We start from the raw sequence: 16742 nt of genomic DNA on the forward strand, positions 1-16742 counted from the left end.
CATTTTTAAAATGCTTTGACATATAAAACTTGTTTTACTACGAATAATGTTGTGGAAGAGACATTAATAAACAAAAAATGTGAACGACACATTTATATTTAGTTTGGGGAAGTGGCACAAAACCATTGGTAATGGTCAAATGAGTGTTCTCAATTAATGAAAATGGGAGAAAGGTATGTTGTTTATATGTTAAACTTTTATCTTCAAAGTTTGTTACTATATTTCAAAAATTTGAAAGAATGAATGTGAATGATGTAGCAGCAACACAATGCATGTTGAAATATGTGGAGTTAACGATCATGAGGACGTGTATTGTCAACTTGGAAGTTGGAATGATATGTTACAAGTTAACTTTGTTAGCGACATTCAAAGAGAAAATTCATACTCTCACACCTACCATTATATTGAAGAAATCAACCAAAATGTTTCTACACGAGTTAACTGAGTTACCATCTTATTCCCTAATTTTATTCATATTTTTTGAGATCAGATCAAACTCCACTCCCTTACCTTAAGATCGAGATAACTTACAATACAAAGTGAGATCTTATACACCTATAAACACCTCAATTGAATTTAAAATTATTTTGTTAAAATCATATACTCCCTCCATTTTAAAATAACTCCCATTCTCACTTTTCAATATGGAAATGATTTTTTTTTCATTTATATCTTTTAATTATTACCATGAACCTACTTTTAACTAGAGCTGTTAAAATGGGCTCGACCTATTGGGCCGACCCATAAGTCCAGTAATTTAGTGCGGGTCGGGCTGTAAAATACCTTTAAAAAACACGATCTTGTACTTTTGGGCATGCCAATCGGGCCTATGTTTTTCATAGGTCGGGCCAAGCGGGCTTCGGGCTGGCTCATTAAAAAAAATGGTAAATTTTGGGGAAAAGATTGAGATAAGATATGATTGCATAAATGTGTTTTCAAGTGATAAAGAAAAGTTAAAGAAGATGAAGATATATTTTCAAAATTATGTGCTCAAAGAAATTGTTGTGAGATGAAGAGAAAATTTGATAAGTATTGGTGATAATATATATAAAAGGAATGTATCAAGTAGGAGGGTTAAATCCAATGATTAGCATTGAATCCTCTTATCTCTTATTTAAAAATTTCTCGTACTTGATACATCCCCTATATATATATATATATATATATATATATATATATATATATATATATATATATATATATATATATATATATATATATATATATATATATATATATATATATATATATATATATATGAATGTTGATTTAATGAATATTTTAAACATCACTTAATTACGTTTATGATGACTTTCTACTTATGTTATGTAGCTTTTATCCATTACATCCCTTTTATAAAAGTAAAACTATGATATTGAAATACGGGACAGGCTCACCCATCGGATTGCACGGGCTTTTGAAAACTGGACCGGGCACATTTTTTGTAGCCCATTAAACAATTGGGTCGAGCTAGCCCATTTAAACGTCTTGGCCCACCGGACCGAAGCGGGTTGGGCCGGCCAAGCCCATTTGACAACTCTACTTTCAACACATTAATAAGGTTAATTTATGTCTTAGAACAATATTATTACGTTCCATAATTCGTGTGAAAAACCTTAAACGATAGTTTTTTTTAAAATTATAAGTTATTATTAAATAAATGTTATATTTAATTATGTAATGTTATGTTTTTAGTTATATATAGGACGGGAAATAGTGGAGTCGAACTCGCCTCAATTCGGCTCAACTCGTTAATAGTTGGTTCAGCTCAAATCTTGATTCTGAGTTCGACACAAATTTTTTAAAACTCAAATTCAATTCATTCTAAGCTCAATAACAATTCAATTTAACTCGTCAAGTTCATCTCGTTAGATTTAGCTCGTTTTGTTTACGATCTTAAAAGTAATTTTTTTAAGTCTTACTTTTTATAAAAAGGGGCCTCACTCAACAAATAGCGAGAAAACTTTGTCCAAATTCTTTTCTTACTCACAGCTGAACGACTCGAAACTTTCAATCTCTCTTCGTTTTGATTCTGGTTAGTTCCTTGCACTGTTTCTTCTTCGCAATCTCATAATCGTTTTCGTGCTTTTCAATTCCTAATTTCTTTCAAATCTCCAAAATTACTTACTGATTCTGTTTTGACCTAACTGAATTCACACAGGGACTCAATCGTGATTTTCAAAACCATGTCTGGCGAAGAGGAGGAAAACGCCGCCGAGCTCAAAATCGGAGACGGTAATCCCATTATCCTTTTTTTCCGCAAAATCTGATCGGTTCTTTGATAGATACTGCTGCTGTGTTTAATTGGTTGAACATGTTTTTAGTATGGTATAATTGATTTCACTTTTTGATTTTACCCTAAATAAGTAGATTGATTTTTCAGAGTTTTTGAAAGCAAAGTGTTTGATGAACTGTGAAGTTTCATTAATTCTGGAGCACAAATATGAGCAGCTTCAGCAGTCATCTGATGATGCCGTCAATCAAGTTTCTCAGTGAGTTCAAATCCTTTCTCAAAGTTCATGTGTTATTTTTACATAATGTTCATGCATAACAATTTAGATAGAAGCATGTGTTAATTTGACATAATGTTCATGCATAACAATTTAGATAGAAGCATGGTTCTGGTTCTGGATAGAACATTATGGCGAAAGTTGATCCATGTAGTCCACTCCACTTAATGAAACAAGGCTTGGTTGTTCTCGTAGAGAAATTACTTTTTTTTCTAGAAATAAGACATGCACTTGTTATGCTTAATGCCTCCGTGATCTTGTATTTTGATACAATTGTTGTAAGAGTATACTTTGGTGTCTGAAGCTATATTAATACTGAAATTAAATCACATGTTTTTTGAACTTGCGAATCCTTATCCCAATTGATATCTTTCAAGTGGAGGATTTGATGCTGATGTTTAGATGGAAGAGGAGCAACATTGCTGGTTGTTGTCAGCTCCTTATAATAATGCTCTTTCCTTTTTCTTGTTTCCAGGGTATTCGAAAAGTCATTGCAGTATGTAAAGCGTTTCAGCCGCTATAAAAATCCTGATGCTGTTAGACAAGTTCGAGAGTATCCTTCAAAACACATTTGATGAACCTATTTTCTAGTTCTCACGGTTTATATATTGAAGTCCAATCAAAATTGTGTTCGAGTCCATGTCACGTTCTTTCATAACAATGATTGACCTATTTTCATTTGATTCTTAATTGACCTCTTGGCTTTCTAGATTTTGAGTTTTATTTTAATTAACACCTCCTATCTTTTGATATATTAAAGGACTATTGTACCCAAGTAATAAGAAACTTTGAAATTTTGAAGCCTTGCTTCAAATTGTGATCTTAACTAACATAAGAATTCTGGCAAGATATCAGTTGGCCGAGTTTGAGGTAATATGCTTATTCCCTTCACGAATTTAATTTAGATAGTTCATTTTCACATTTTATTCAGAATAAAGAAAAGGAGTTATAATTTCACACATTTACAGTATACGATTATTTGTTTGAATGGATTTATTGCAGCTGTGTGTCCTAGGCAATCTTTGCCCAGAAACTGTGGAGGAAGCTATTGCTATGGTTCCATCTATTAAGGTAGAAACTGTTTGTTTCTTCTTCTCTTTGAAACTTTTCCTTTTGGGCAGGGATGGCTTTTTTTAAGTCAATTTGAAATCATTTTCATTCTTTGTGCTTGCTAAAAGTGAAATAGGGGAGGGAACTAAAGGCTTTAATTAAAGCAAATATGAAGCTATTTAGCATGGAAACTTCCTTTTTTTGTATAAAAATTTATTTTGACAAGAAAATTTAAATAGGGAAATTAAATTTATGAAAATTCGTCATAAGTAAAATTTGTTTGCTTAAGGATTTTATTGGGTTCCTATTTATTTTTGTTCTTCTCCTTAATAGTATCTCACAATTATTCCATTTTTTCATTCATCCTACACCTAATCGCAAGCCTTCTGTTGAATTGTTCTTTTCTCATTTACTCTTGGCAGATTGTATTTCAGGTCATGGTTCAAAAAGTTTTTTTATTATCCAAAAGAAGTTATTTTTCTAACAAATAGAATAACAATTTTTTTGGTTGTATATTTGTGTTGCTCAATTGTATATTGAACTTTCCTCTATATGGTAAGCCTTCGAAGAATTGAATGGGTGATTGACATTTAAAATATTCTTGCATGCTTGAATATTGCGGTTTAAAATTGTAGCATTTTATTAAGTGCTACTTATGTAGCTTTGTGAAGCTGCTAAACAAGATATACATTTTAGACACCACATTTGTGTAATAACAACTAATACATCTTTTACATTATATGTCATTTTTTTTACCTGCAGACAAGAGGACGGGCTCAGGATGACGAAGCAATTGAGAAGATGTTAAATGACTTATCACTGATTAAGAAATTTGAATAAAGTTTCGTTCAATTCTCGTAAATCATGGCTATGCATGCGTTGTGTGTAATGTAACTGGTACTATATAACATATCACTCGACTGCAAGCAAATGTGTTATATGGTTGTTACAAAACTCAACAATGTAATATTGTAGCAACTTTACCAGGACTTTTATCAAGGGGAATTTGATAGAGACCCTAGATAGTGTGACATGTTATGTTGATGAAAAAACACGATTATTGTTTTGCTGTGTAGAGAATTCCTTTTTACAAGCATCGGTTACTAGTTCCTACAAATGTGTGATAATTGTCAAGAAACTAGAGATTTTGTCTTTGACAGTAGAAACTACAGAGTTTTACATGTGAAAATTTCTCCAAATATGATTTCAGGAACTCCAATGCTATGAATACCCAAAGCAAACGATCCTAGATTACTTTATGATATAACATATTCTGCAAGCAACAAAGAATCAATGTTCATCATAACATAAAAATATATTGAGAACCCTAAAAACATCAACTTATAGGGAAATCCATTGAGAAAATTATTCAATGTTTTTCATGCTGAACTAATCTTTTTAACTTAAATATTCTAATCAATAAAAATAGTTACTAGAATATTTAAGTGAATCTTGCCAATACAATCTAGTTAACAAATGAGAGTAAAGACATTTGATATTGGAGTATGTGTTCCATTTTCCAATTATTCACAAATACTCACCTGACTAAGCATCTTTCCAAAACTTTATTGAGGTACCATTGCCTAGCAATCAAGGACTCTAGCTTTTAACACTTTCGCCCAAAGATCTTAAAGTGCTTAACATTTCCCATATGATTCTAGTAACTTTTTGGTTTGAGCATCAACTCCTTGACTTCTCCCATATGATTCTTCTAATAACTTTTTGGTTTGAGCATCAACTCCTTGACTTCGTGATATTGCAAGTTCGTTCGATGGCATAGTCAATTTTTAAAACATATACCATAAATAATCACCTGATATTATAATCTTACAAGACTAATGGTAGTCAATCCTTCTTTGAATAGAGTAGATCCAAGTATACAAGTATGTTACTAAAATTATTAAATTTTTGCCTTTTTAAATAGGAATTTTAAAGTTATTTATTAAATTATTATAATTAAATATGTTTAATATTTTTTTTTTAAGTCAATTAATTTCTCAGAAAAAAAATGTCGAAATAATATTATTATTTTTTGTCTTAATCATCTGACTTTCAAGAAAAACAAACATTCATTATCTAGTATGATCCATATTTTGTTAGAATTCAAATTCTTTCAAATAATTTGTACATAATCGAAACTCAATAACTCATCTAACCACTTGATTGAAACTAATTTAGATAAGATTTTATTAAAATTTGAAGTGTGTATTTCGTATTTATTTTTATCAGATTGTTTTAGCATTTAATTTATATAAAACTTTGTAAAATAGTTTTTTTTTATATGAACTTACTAACTTTTTTTTTCATACAATGAAACTGATGTTTTTAATTAATGAACCAAAAGGTGAATTGAATGATGAAGGTTTTGGAAAACTTGCTAACATCCTTACAATTAATTTTGGTTTGTTAGAATTTTCAAAAACCAAACAAAGCAAATATCAACAAATTTTAAACTATATATACCTTATTTCATCCTTAACAATCCATCAAAAACTTATTGGAGTTATTCTTAATCATATATCTCCAAAAAAAAAATTGAACCATGGCTTCATTTGTCCCCTTGAGAATATCACCAATTGCAGTTGCTTGTTTTCTTTTGTTAGTCAAATCTGGACTTTCAACTATTCTTCAAGAAACAAGTGATTCTCATGCTACAAATGATTATGCACAAAGACCATTAACATCTTATGAAAGTCATCTAAGAGATTGTTCATCACATTTGTACCCAGCATGTGGTAAAGATATATATTATAGTATATTTGTTGGTAATCAAACAATTAGTGATGGATGTTGTTATTGCCTTGTTTATTCTGTGGGAAAACAATGCCATGAAGACATGACAAGATATAATTTGGCATTACCAGAGTACAAGTTCACCAAAATGTTAGTTTGGCGAAGAAGTGAGAAAGTTTGGGATGATTGTGTTTCTTTTTTAACAAAAATTTCTCCTGTAAAATCAGTAGAACTTGAGAACTTGTAAACTTATATCATCAAATAACCCATTTGTTGGGACTGCAAATTCACTGCTATGAAATATGGTTTACCATTAGATTGCGTGCTGAATTTTTATAACATAATAATGAAGATTTTCAATACTTAGTCCTTGAATTGTTCGAACTTTTATCTCCTAGCTAGTTACAGCATAAACATCTACCTATTCTTTTTGCAAGTCTTGTAAATATACTTTTTTTTGGAGCTGGTGATGGATTCGTTTTTATGATACCTGATGAGCGCACCTTCACTTCTGGCGACTGATTGGTTTTAACATTAGTTGATGCCTCGACTGTCACATTAGGTGATGGTTGCATGTTCCCTTCAGGTGACGGCTGCACGTCCATTTTGGCTAATGGCTCCATTTCCGTGTTAGTTGGTAACTCAACTTCCATAGTAATTGATTGTTCAATTTCCGTAGTAATTGATGCCTCCACTTTGACGTTAGCTGATAGCTCCATTTCCATGTTCGTTGAAGACTCAATTTCCATAGTAATTGACTGGCCATATATTAGATAAACAGCTGTCTCCTTAACGATCAATCCATGTCCAAAAGCTACAAAAATCTCCACATCATCACCCGGTCCTAGATTCGATGATACATTCTTCCAATCCTCACCATTAAAGGACATTACTGTGTCTCGCTTGTATATCTGGATGGTGCACTTCGTGTAATTAACGATTAAGACACTAGTAAGACATTCAGCTCCCATGTTTTCAGATGTTGATGAATAAACAACACATAATATTATTCCCTTCAATTGATGATCAATATCCTTAGGAACTTGAAATAGTGCTGAAGGTCCTTCCCCTGTATAGCCTAAACAAGAAGGATAGTTTCCACATGGAAGGAAAAAACCACTGGAATCATTGGCAGTTAATCCCTGTATCATAAGCATAAGCTTAGTTAATTATGTTATCGGTTATTCAACTGGGCTTTAAGTGAGTGTCCATTGAAATTCCAAAAGGGGAACGTGTTAAAGAAAATAACAGTGTACTGCTTATAGAAAATATAAACTAGAAAGCTAATAGAGAGAAAACAGTCAATAGTTTTGTAACACAACGGCAGAAAGTTAGATAAGATTTATGCTTCAATAATAGCTGTGAAATACTGACGAAGAAAACAAGTTGCAGAACTGATATGCCATACAAGTCTTTCCACTTGCAATGGGCATTTTCTCATGTTGGGCCACTCATCTTTCATATGGTAATTGGTATTATTCAATTATAAAAAAGTTTGATCATCTCAATCCAAAAGAACATTCTATAATAAAATAAACAGTAGCAAAGCAAAGAGGATGGAAAAGGAACCTGTGATATGCTTTTTCCAAGAGCATCAATGACTATGTGACAACTTCCCATTCCAATCAAAAGCGATCTCAAGAAAAGATTTGTGATATGAGATGAAGATGATGTTTCCCATTTGGTAAAATTTACATCATATTTATCATCAAGAATTCTTCGTAACTCTTGTGTTAGTTGAGTCTTTGAGCGACATTGTAGCCAAACAGTTCTGAGCTGTGAAAGGCTCCTAATCATTGGTGATAGAAAGCCCATGTTATTATTCTGTGCATTAATGGAAGTTAAAGACAGAGCCATGTTTCCAATTGGAGAAATTTGGGGTAGAGAATTCATTGTTGGTGACATCCAAGACCAAATGAGAGAAGGAAAAACATCACGTGTTAATCCTTCATATCCGCATAGGGATATATATTCAATGTTTCTCGATCTTACTATTGAATAGGGCACCTCTTTTATAGCCGTATCTTTTGCAATCAGTGTTGTTAAGGATTCCATCTGCACTATGTCTTCTTCCAACTTGTCAATCTTTGTACAACCAGAAAGGATGAGAGTTTTCAAAGATTTCAATTGATATATATTCTCTGGAAGATTGTTAAGACTTTTACAGTCCTTCAAATTTATCAGAAGAAGACTTCTCAGATCTCCAATGGACTGGTGCACCTCAGACAAGTTTGGACAATTCTTCATGATGAGTTTTTCCAGATTTGGCGATTTTGAAAAGTCAGGAGTGCTTTTCAAGTACTTGGAATGACTGAGATTGAGAATTTTTAGGTTCCCCAACAACTACAATGTTTAAATAAAAATTTAAGAAAAAACAGAAAATGAAATGATGGCAATCATTACTACTGTCATCAACTTTTAATTTCAAAAGAAACTGTTTATATTTTACCTTGGTTTCATTCCAAACTTGTTTGATATTGCTGTGTTTTAAGTCGATAACAACTAAATTTCCCAGATAAAAGTCATCAGGTATATAGTTCATGGTAAATTCTTGCCAACATACCCATCTAAGCTCTTTAGAAAGACACCCATAATCTCCAGCAAGGTCAACACAATCAAGTTGTAGAAGTCTCATATTCTTCATCTCCTTGAAAGAATTAGCATTGAAGCTTACTCTACTGGTTCTTTGCAACTTTAAAACCAAACCCTCAACAGTTTCCGTTCCCTGCGTAAGAAAAGAAAACCAGAGAAAAGTAAGGGAAACCTTTTCTTTTTGTTTTCTAGATGCAAAGTGATTTATATCAAGCTACATCAGTGTAGCCTAAGCATACTTGTTAGGCACTTAGGCATGACAAGGCAAATAAATACTCTGATTTTGAATCCTACAATTTTAAAGCAGTAGTTAAGTACAAAAAACAATTCAGAAACAAAGAGTCTTATGATCTTGATAAAATTATGAAATGCAATTATCGTTCTTACAGAATTTTTGGTCAAAATATCATGTACATCCTGGTGAAACCATAACCGACTACGCTTCCCAGGCTCTTTTGCTGAACTTTTACGAACAATTTCTCTTCCCATGTCTCTTGTTAAATCATGCATCCCAAGTTTGTTATTCCTTTCAATTTTTACAAGGCACCGTTCTATGAGGATGGTTATTCCAATATCAGCATGAAGTTTACAGCCATTTAGTATCTTTGTAACATAGGATCTGTCCTTTCCGATAAAGAAACAACATATGTCAAGAAATATATCCTTTTCCATATCATCCTTTAAACCATCATAGCTTGTTCTCAGTTTCTCTTGCACTTGATCATTAGGAATTCTCTCTAATTTTGAGAGTACACTTTCCCATTCTTCTTTTGTCCTTTCATATAAGGAAGAACCGATGACTTCAAGAGCCAATGGTAATCCTCCGCAATAAGCAGCTACGCTTCTTGAGAGTTCACTGAATTCTATCATCGGAATAGGTTGTCTAAAAGCGTGCCAACAGAAAAGCTCAAGGGACTCTTTTTCGTCCATTTCCTTCATTGTACAAACATGGCTAACTTCAAGTAACTTAAGTATACGTGCATCCCTGGTCGTAACTATGAAAACACTTCCTGAGCCAAAAAATGTTAGATTTCGAAAGAGTGCTTTTAACTGTTTAAATGTGGTCACATCATCAAGCACAACGAGCACCCTTTTCCCCTGAAGCCTTCTCTCTATAATAGTTGTTCCCAATGCAATGTTAGGTATCATCTCCTTTGAATTCAAGATATCTGAAAGTAGTTGCTGTTGTACATGAATAATCCCTCTATTATCTTTTTCACAAATTTCTCTAATATTTTCAATGAAACATTTATCCACAAATTTGCGATGAATTTGATTGTAGATGGCTTTAGCTGTGGTTGTTTTACCCGATCCACCCATTCCCCATATTCCTATCATACAGAGTCTGTTTGGCTGAGTTACAATAAATTCAACCACTTCATGCACACGGGATTCCAATCCAACAGGAAAATCGGTAATAGGCAAGAATCCGGTATTTAGTTTTTCCAAAACGTTCTCAACAATTTGCTGCATTAGTTCAGCTTCACTCCTTGGATGATAAAAAGTATCAAACACAAAGTGGGCATAAATCATAAAACACCACAAATTCAAGTACTGATTTACATTTACCTGCAATTGTTGACATCCCAGCCAGACAAATTAGCAGCTTGGGTGAGTGCACTCCTCCACTTGGACAGCACATATTCCATCCTCTCCTCTCCTGAGGAGTAACTTTTTTCTGCTGTAGATAGCAAAGCTTCTCCAAAATCACCACTCTGACGACGCACAACGGATGGATCAACATCGTAAAATATAGGCAGAACCAGCTGGCCGTGGTTTCTATGGCATTCCATAACCTTTTTCAGTTCGTTAAGACACCAATATGATTCAGTATATCTTTTGGAGAAGACAACAATGGATATATGAGACCATTCTATTGCCCGGGACAGTTCTGGTCCTAACTCCTGTCCCTTGTGAAGTTGATTGTCTATGTAAGTGTTGATTCCGGCATTAGAGAGTGCAGCATGGAGATGAGAAACGAAACTCTTACGAGTATCTTCTCCTCTAAAATTAATGAACACGTCGTTTATCCATTGTCGATTCGAAGATGATGAAAAAGAATCCATTGAATCGAGTCCAGGAATTAAAGTCGACTGTAAGAAGATAAGTCAACAAAAAAAAAAGTAAAAATGCAGAAGAAAGATAGATTAACAATAGATTTGTGTTAAAACTTAGTAAAATAATTGTCCACACATTTGCTTTAACCACAGATTTGTTTAAGATTTATCATGAGAGAAGACTTGGACTATAATGAAGCATCCAAACAATTTTTCATTTATTTATCAATCTACAATATAAGAAAATTAAATGGTCTGGAAAAGACCAAATTACCCTGTTGTTCATATATGCTTCTACGTGGACAGACTTAGAAGCTTTCTTTTATTTTTTTGAAAATTTTCTCTCTTTCTTTAGTTGTTGAAAATTAACCGAGCTATCAATTCACACTATTTTTTTGTCAGAAACATCTTTTGAGATCTATATCATTTAATACACTTACCTACAACTTTTTTCAAATTGCCAAGAAAATAATATATTACACCTCTCTTCAAAGATTCATTTACTCTGTCATTTGTGTTTCTCTCTCATCACTATCACTTGTGTTTTTCTGTGTTCTCTCTTCACTATCCATTTCTTGTATTTTTTTTTGTTCTCTCTTTTGCAGCATTCCAAACATTTTATGAAAAATATTGTCTTTTAAGATGCAAACTTTATTATATTCCTATTTTGAAGATTATTTTTATTATTTTTTTTCATTAATATTTATTTTGTAATTTTTGCAGATCTATAATGAGGTGGAACATAAATTTCCAGATCTGAAATTAGACCATGTAAATACTACTTTTGTTTCCAGATCTAAAATGAGATACTACTTTTTGCTTCAGTTTTATATCATATGATATTTGCATGTTTATGTTTTTTTGTTAGATTGTTGTTAGTTTTTTAATCTAAATGGTTTGTTTATTTTTCTATCGATTGTTGTTGTCTGCAACATAAAATTAAAATTTTTGTTTTATTTTCAAACTTATCTCAATCTATTAATGTATCTTTTACTGTAGATTTGTGGGTTTCCGATAGTGTGCTGTTTTGCGGTGGTAAATTTGTGGTGACGACAACAAGTTTCTGCGGCGATTTGTGAGTTATGCTTTCTATTTTTCTCTATTTAACTCTTTTTCCATGATTTATACTATCCATGATTTCTAACTTCTTCAAACGGTTTTATTTTTTATTGTTCATTCACCTAACAAACTTTTTTTAATTTTTATTGGTTGTTTTATGTTAGACCTTTTGATTTTCTGGTTTTAGAAGTTAAGGTGGAAAGTTTATATATATATTTTTTTAATAATTAATTATTTAAATTTTAGTGTGAAATTTTTACAAAGTAAAGGAGAGCTTATAAGGATTTTCTGATTTTTTTGGTTATTAGCACTTGATTTTTGGATTTTTTGATTCATATGACAGTGAAGATAATCTTTTCATTCCACAGTTGGGGTTCTGTTCTTTTATACTAGATTGTTTGATTTGTTTTGGATAATTATTTATGCAATGATGGTTACGAATTCAAAACTCCGAACCATTAATTTCTAAATGTGACTAATAGTTCTTCTTAAACATGCTCTGTGTAATTACTTGAACTTATGAGCAGTGATGTTTCCAATTACTGAATTTCACATAAAATCATGTTAGATTTCACATAAAATCATGTTAGATAAGGTGAAAACTATCCTGTGATAAAAGCCTTGGTGTTTGTTAACAACTGTAATGTAATTCTTAGGTAAATGATCATGAATAAAAATTATTTCAGGCCACATAAATACTTCTCATATAATTATTCTTATCACAATTTTACTAACTTTTCAAATCATAATTTTTTAATAATTTTTGTATGCAGGTCTGTAGTGGAGTGTCCTCACCTTCTAAGGGGTCAAATCCCTAACATTTAAAGTCTCTTTTGCATTAAGTTTTGCATTAAGAAGAAGTTGAAAAGAGGGAAAGAGATAAGAAAGAAGATGAAAAGAGATAAATAGATGAGATATATAGAGAATTGTAGTATTGATCAAATATTTTTGTTTTATTTTCGATTTTAAATAATTTTTGCCCAATTCTCTTTTTAAATTTATTGTGATTTTATTATTCAAACATTATAAATCGAGAAAAAAAATTTTGTCATCTTATTATTAATAATAATAATCATACTCCATGATATTTATTACTCTTTCACATTTCAGTTAATTAATATATATATATATATATATATATATATATATATATATATATATATATATATATATATATATATATATATATATGAGAAAACTTTTACTTTTGATATTTTTAAAATGAGAACAAGGGTTTGACTCAAATTGAAGTTACATATTTTGTTTTAAAAATTGGTAGTATTTTTTTAGTTTGGGAATATGTATGTTGTTTGACGCATTAGTAGTTGTTTTTCATGGCAACAAAGGCTTAATAGGTATCACCATTCTTTTATGATCTATAGCAATGCTTATACTTTTTTGTTTGAATACAATTATTAGTTGATGGAAATAGAAAGATTATAAAGACAATGAATATTGATTATAAAAATAATGAATGTGTTTTTAAAATGATTTTTCAAATTATAGTGACAATGCATTTGTTTCCATAATTATAACTCCTCAGATGATTTTGACGTTTACAAATATCGAACTTCTAATTATATTTTTTATTGATTTAGTTTTTTAATCATTAAAAATACTTATTGTATTTAATTTTATCACAAGTTATATAAAATTGATTTTAAAAGTCCACTTACAAAAGAATAAATTTTCTTTGTAACAGTAGGTAATATTAATTATTCAAAATTGATGATATTATCAAAATCATTTTTTAATTAAAACCACTTAACAATTTCTATTTTTATTATATATTAAAAAATATATATCAAGTTATTTATATGTAGGATTCTTACTAAAAATAACATCCTCCTATTTTTTTTAAAATAAGTTAAAAAATGTTATGATAACTTATACTAATTAATTAGTTAGTACATATTTCAAAATTATATTCTACATTATAAAATATTTCTTTATTAGTTATTAACTGATTTTAACCATTATTTTCCAATTATCAACTACCTTTTTTTATCTCTCACTGAAAAGTGATATATGAAAAGATTTGTCACTTTACCCGATACAACTTTTTGATTATCTAAAATATTGCTAATAGATGGTGTTAATTATTACTGTTATATGTCTACAACACAAAGTGACACATATTACAACTCTTCCTATAATGTTTATTATAATTTATTCTACCTAAGTATTTGATTGATTTGAATTTAGTCTGCTCCGTTTCTACACTTTCACCAAAGCCATTATGTCACCAAGACCATTATGTCAACAGTTGATGGATATTTGTGGAAGTATGACCCTCCTTATTTTGAAAAAGTGTCTACCAAAATGAAAGATCTTTTCATAAATAAGCAAAAATCCAATCAAATTATGATAGTTTTCAATGGCAATTTCACTGTAACGGTATAAATAGTATAAAATAATATTAATATTTTATCATAAATATTAAAATTTAATTTCATTAATTATATCTTATTATATAATATTGTTTATTGCAATTAATATATTATATTTTAAAATAATTACTGTAGCTAAGAAATATAATTATTAAATATAATAAAAATAAATAATAGAGAGAGAAAGAAAATGAGAAATTTTTTAAGAGGAAGAGAGAAAAGGACAAATATGAGAGCCTTTAATTTACAATATAAAATTGTATCTTTTTTCAGTATTTCTTTTCAATTCAAAAAGTGGTTTTACTTTTGTTCATGCACATCATAATATAGATTTGGATACTTTTATTTAGTGTTAAATATGTGTTTGGTCTCTATAAATATTTCAATTTTGGCTTTTAGTCCCTATAAAAAATATATTGACTTTTAGTCCCTATAAAATTATTTTTTCACTCATTTTTTGTTCCTCTACAGGGACTAAAACTGAGTGCAAAAGTAATTTTATAGGGACTAAAAGTTAATATTTTTTTATAGGAATTAAAAACCATTTTGGTTAATTTCATAGGGACTAAAAACATATTTAACTCCTTTTATTTATTTGTGACATTTATGAGTTGGTTTATTGAGTCAAAGAGACTGAAAAGAGAAGTTACGATGATTGAGTGTAGTTAAACAAAAAATGAGATTTCACGTGATGCTATGAATTTTTTATTGAAAATAGACAAACATTATTTTTTATTATTATACTCATCCGTCTTTTTATATTTCATTCCTTTAATTTTTTTTATTAATATTTTATAACATCTTTCTATTTCCATACAAATCAAATATTCTGTTTTTTCTAAACAAAATATTTTATATCTAATAAATTAGTTTATTATTGCCTTCTTCCAATATAGATCCCATCAAATTGATTTTTTTCAAAGACAAAATCGTGACTAATTTTAATTATTGAAACACCTGCCTTACTCATTACTCATATAGACAAAAGTGATTCAACTTAATTAGGAGTATAATATGTTTGGATTTCTAAAATAAAAGTGATTCAACTTAATTAGGAGTATAATATGTTTGTCTTTGCTTCTTTTATATGATGTTACTTATCAAAATAATAATGAATATTAATGGGATATGGAGTTACTGATCAAAATATTGAATATTAACAAAAACATAAAATTACTTACCAATATTATGAATTTTAACGAGAACATAAGTTACTGATCAAAATATTTAATTTCAACGAAAACATGATGTTATTGATCAGAATATTTAATTTTAACGGGAGTATGAAGTTATTGATCAAAATATTTAATATTAATAGAAAAATGAAGTTACTTATCAAAATATTGAATATTAACGAGACATGGAAATACTGATCAAAATATTGAATATTAACGGAAAAAACTCTATTATTTGCAGGGTACCAGACATTTTTCTATATATTCAATTATTATTTTTTCATAGGTACCAAATATTTTTCTATATATTCAATTATTATTTTTTCACGGGTACCAGACATTTTTCTGTACATTCAATTATTATTTTTTTACGTGTACCATACATTTTTCTATACATTCAATTATTATTTTTTAACGGGTACCCGACATTTTTCTATTAACAAATATATATCTGAAACAAATGCGCGTCACATACCAGAACCCGTGCACACGCACGGGTTAGTTACTAGTTATCAAAATGATTGGCTATGTCCTAAATGATAAGTCATTTTATTAAAAAAAAAATTCTAAATTATAAGTCACTATATATTTTATATTTTTTTTTTTCAAGTTTTTTATTTTTTATTTTCTGTATTACAGAAGAACATTTTTATAAAATAAATAATTTAATTTTTTAATTCGTGTAAAATTGCTAAAAATCTTATAATTTGAGTCAGAGAAATCTACTTTAACTACTTTAATATATTTACTTTAATATATAAAAAATAATTATCATCATTATTACATTATTAACCAACTAAAAACGTTTAAGAGAACTAATTTCAAGGATAAACATGTAATTATCACATCATTAAATTACTGATTTCTAATGCTTTGAATTTATTAATAATTACTTTAAGGGAAATGCTAACCAGTGTCCTTAGGGTGTTTTTTAAGTGATTAAAGTGGTAAGTTTTTTTAAAAATGCGTGCATTCAATGCATTGAAAATGAATTGGAAATTGAAATCATGACTTTTATAAAGAATATTTTCTTTATTTAGTATGCTTAAAGAGCGCCCTGAGGACACTCGTTAACAAGACCCTTACTTTAATCATCATTATTGTTATGTCCGCTAATCTCTGATATCAATACTGGAATTTTTTTTTAAATAACCATGTATTAAAAAAAATTACGCA

The 16742-nt window shown here is 29.8% G+C and overlaps 2 protein-coding genes and 1 long non-coding RNA gene across 3 annotated transcripts; 2 read left to right on the top strand and 1 right to left on the bottom strand.

Moving 5' to 3' along the window:
* Nucleotides 1–1942: 1942 nt before the first annotated feature.
* On the top strand, nucleotides 1943–4653 carry LOC131616223 (DNA-directed RNA polymerase II subunit 4). Its single transcript, XM_058887496.1, has 7 exons — nucleotides 1943–2035; nucleotides 2162–2235; nucleotides 2384–2492; nucleotides 2986–3063; nucleotides 3347–3380; nucleotides 3513–3581; nucleotides 4323–4653. The coding sequence occupies exons 2-7, from the start codon at nucleotides 2187–2189 to the stop codon at nucleotides 4398–4400; spliced, it is 417 nt and encodes a 138-aa protein (XP_058743479.1). The 5' UTR covers nucleotides 1943–2035; nucleotides 2162–2186; the 3' UTR covers nucleotides 4401–4653.
* Nucleotides 4654–6599: 1946 nt separating this feature from the next.
* LOC131616212 (disease resistance protein RUN1-like) lies at nucleotides 6600–11089 on the bottom strand. Its single transcript, XM_058887481.1, has 5 exons — nucleotides 10455–11089; nucleotides 9273–10374; nucleotides 8743–9018; nucleotides 7863–8636; nucleotides 6600–7435 (listed from the first exon to the last, which is right to left on the bottom strand). The coding sequence occupies exons 1-5, from the start codon at nucleotides 10949–10951 to the stop codon at nucleotides 6692–6694; spliced, it is 3393 nt and encodes a 1130-aa protein (XP_058743464.1). The 5' UTR covers nucleotides 10952–11089; the 3' UTR covers nucleotides 6600–6691.
* A 179-nt stretch (nucleotides 11090–11268) lies between these two features.
* Nucleotides 11269–13022, top strand: LOC131616226 (uncharacterized). The gene is made up of 3 exons (XR_009288070.1): nucleotides 11269–11713; nucleotides 11942–12017; nucleotides 12775–13022. It is a non-coding gene; the product is annotated as an uncharacterized LOC131616226 (long non-coding RNA).
* Nucleotides 13023–16742: the final 3720 nt, after the last annotated feature.

The sequence above is a fragment of the Vicia villosa genome, linkage group LG7 (genome assembly GCF_029867415.1).
Source record: "Vicia villosa cultivar HV-30 ecotype Madison, WI linkage group LG7, Vvil1.0, whole genome shotgun sequence".
Lineage (NCBI taxonomy): Eukaryota > Viridiplantae > Streptophyta > Magnoliopsida > Fabales > Fabaceae > Vicia > Vicia villosa.

Coding starts and splice junctions, on each gene's coding strand:
- LOC131616212 (XM_058887481.1), bottom strand. CDS start 10,951: ATGGATTCTTTTTCATCATCTTCGAATCGACAATGGATAAACGACGTG. Junction 8,637..8,742: donor AAGTTTGGAATGAAACCAAG/GTAAAATATAAA, acceptor TAAACATTGTAG/TTGTTGGGGAACCTAAAAAT. Junction 7,436..7,862: donor TTGGAAAAAGCATATCACAG/GTTCCTTTTCCA, acceptor CTTATGATACAG/GGATTAACTGCCAATGATTC.
- LOC131616223 (XM_058887496.1), top strand. CDS start 2,187: ATGTCTGGCGAAGAGGAGGAAAACGCCGCCGAGCTCAAAATCGGAGAC. Junction 2,236..2,383: donor CGAGCTCAAAATCGGAGACG/GTAATCCCATTA, acceptor TTGATTTTTCAG/AGTTTTTGAAAGCAAAGTGT. Junction 2,493..2,985: donor GCCGTCAATCAAGTTTCTCA/GTGAGTTCAAAT, acceptor TCTTGTTTCCAG/GGTATTCGAAAAGTCATTGC.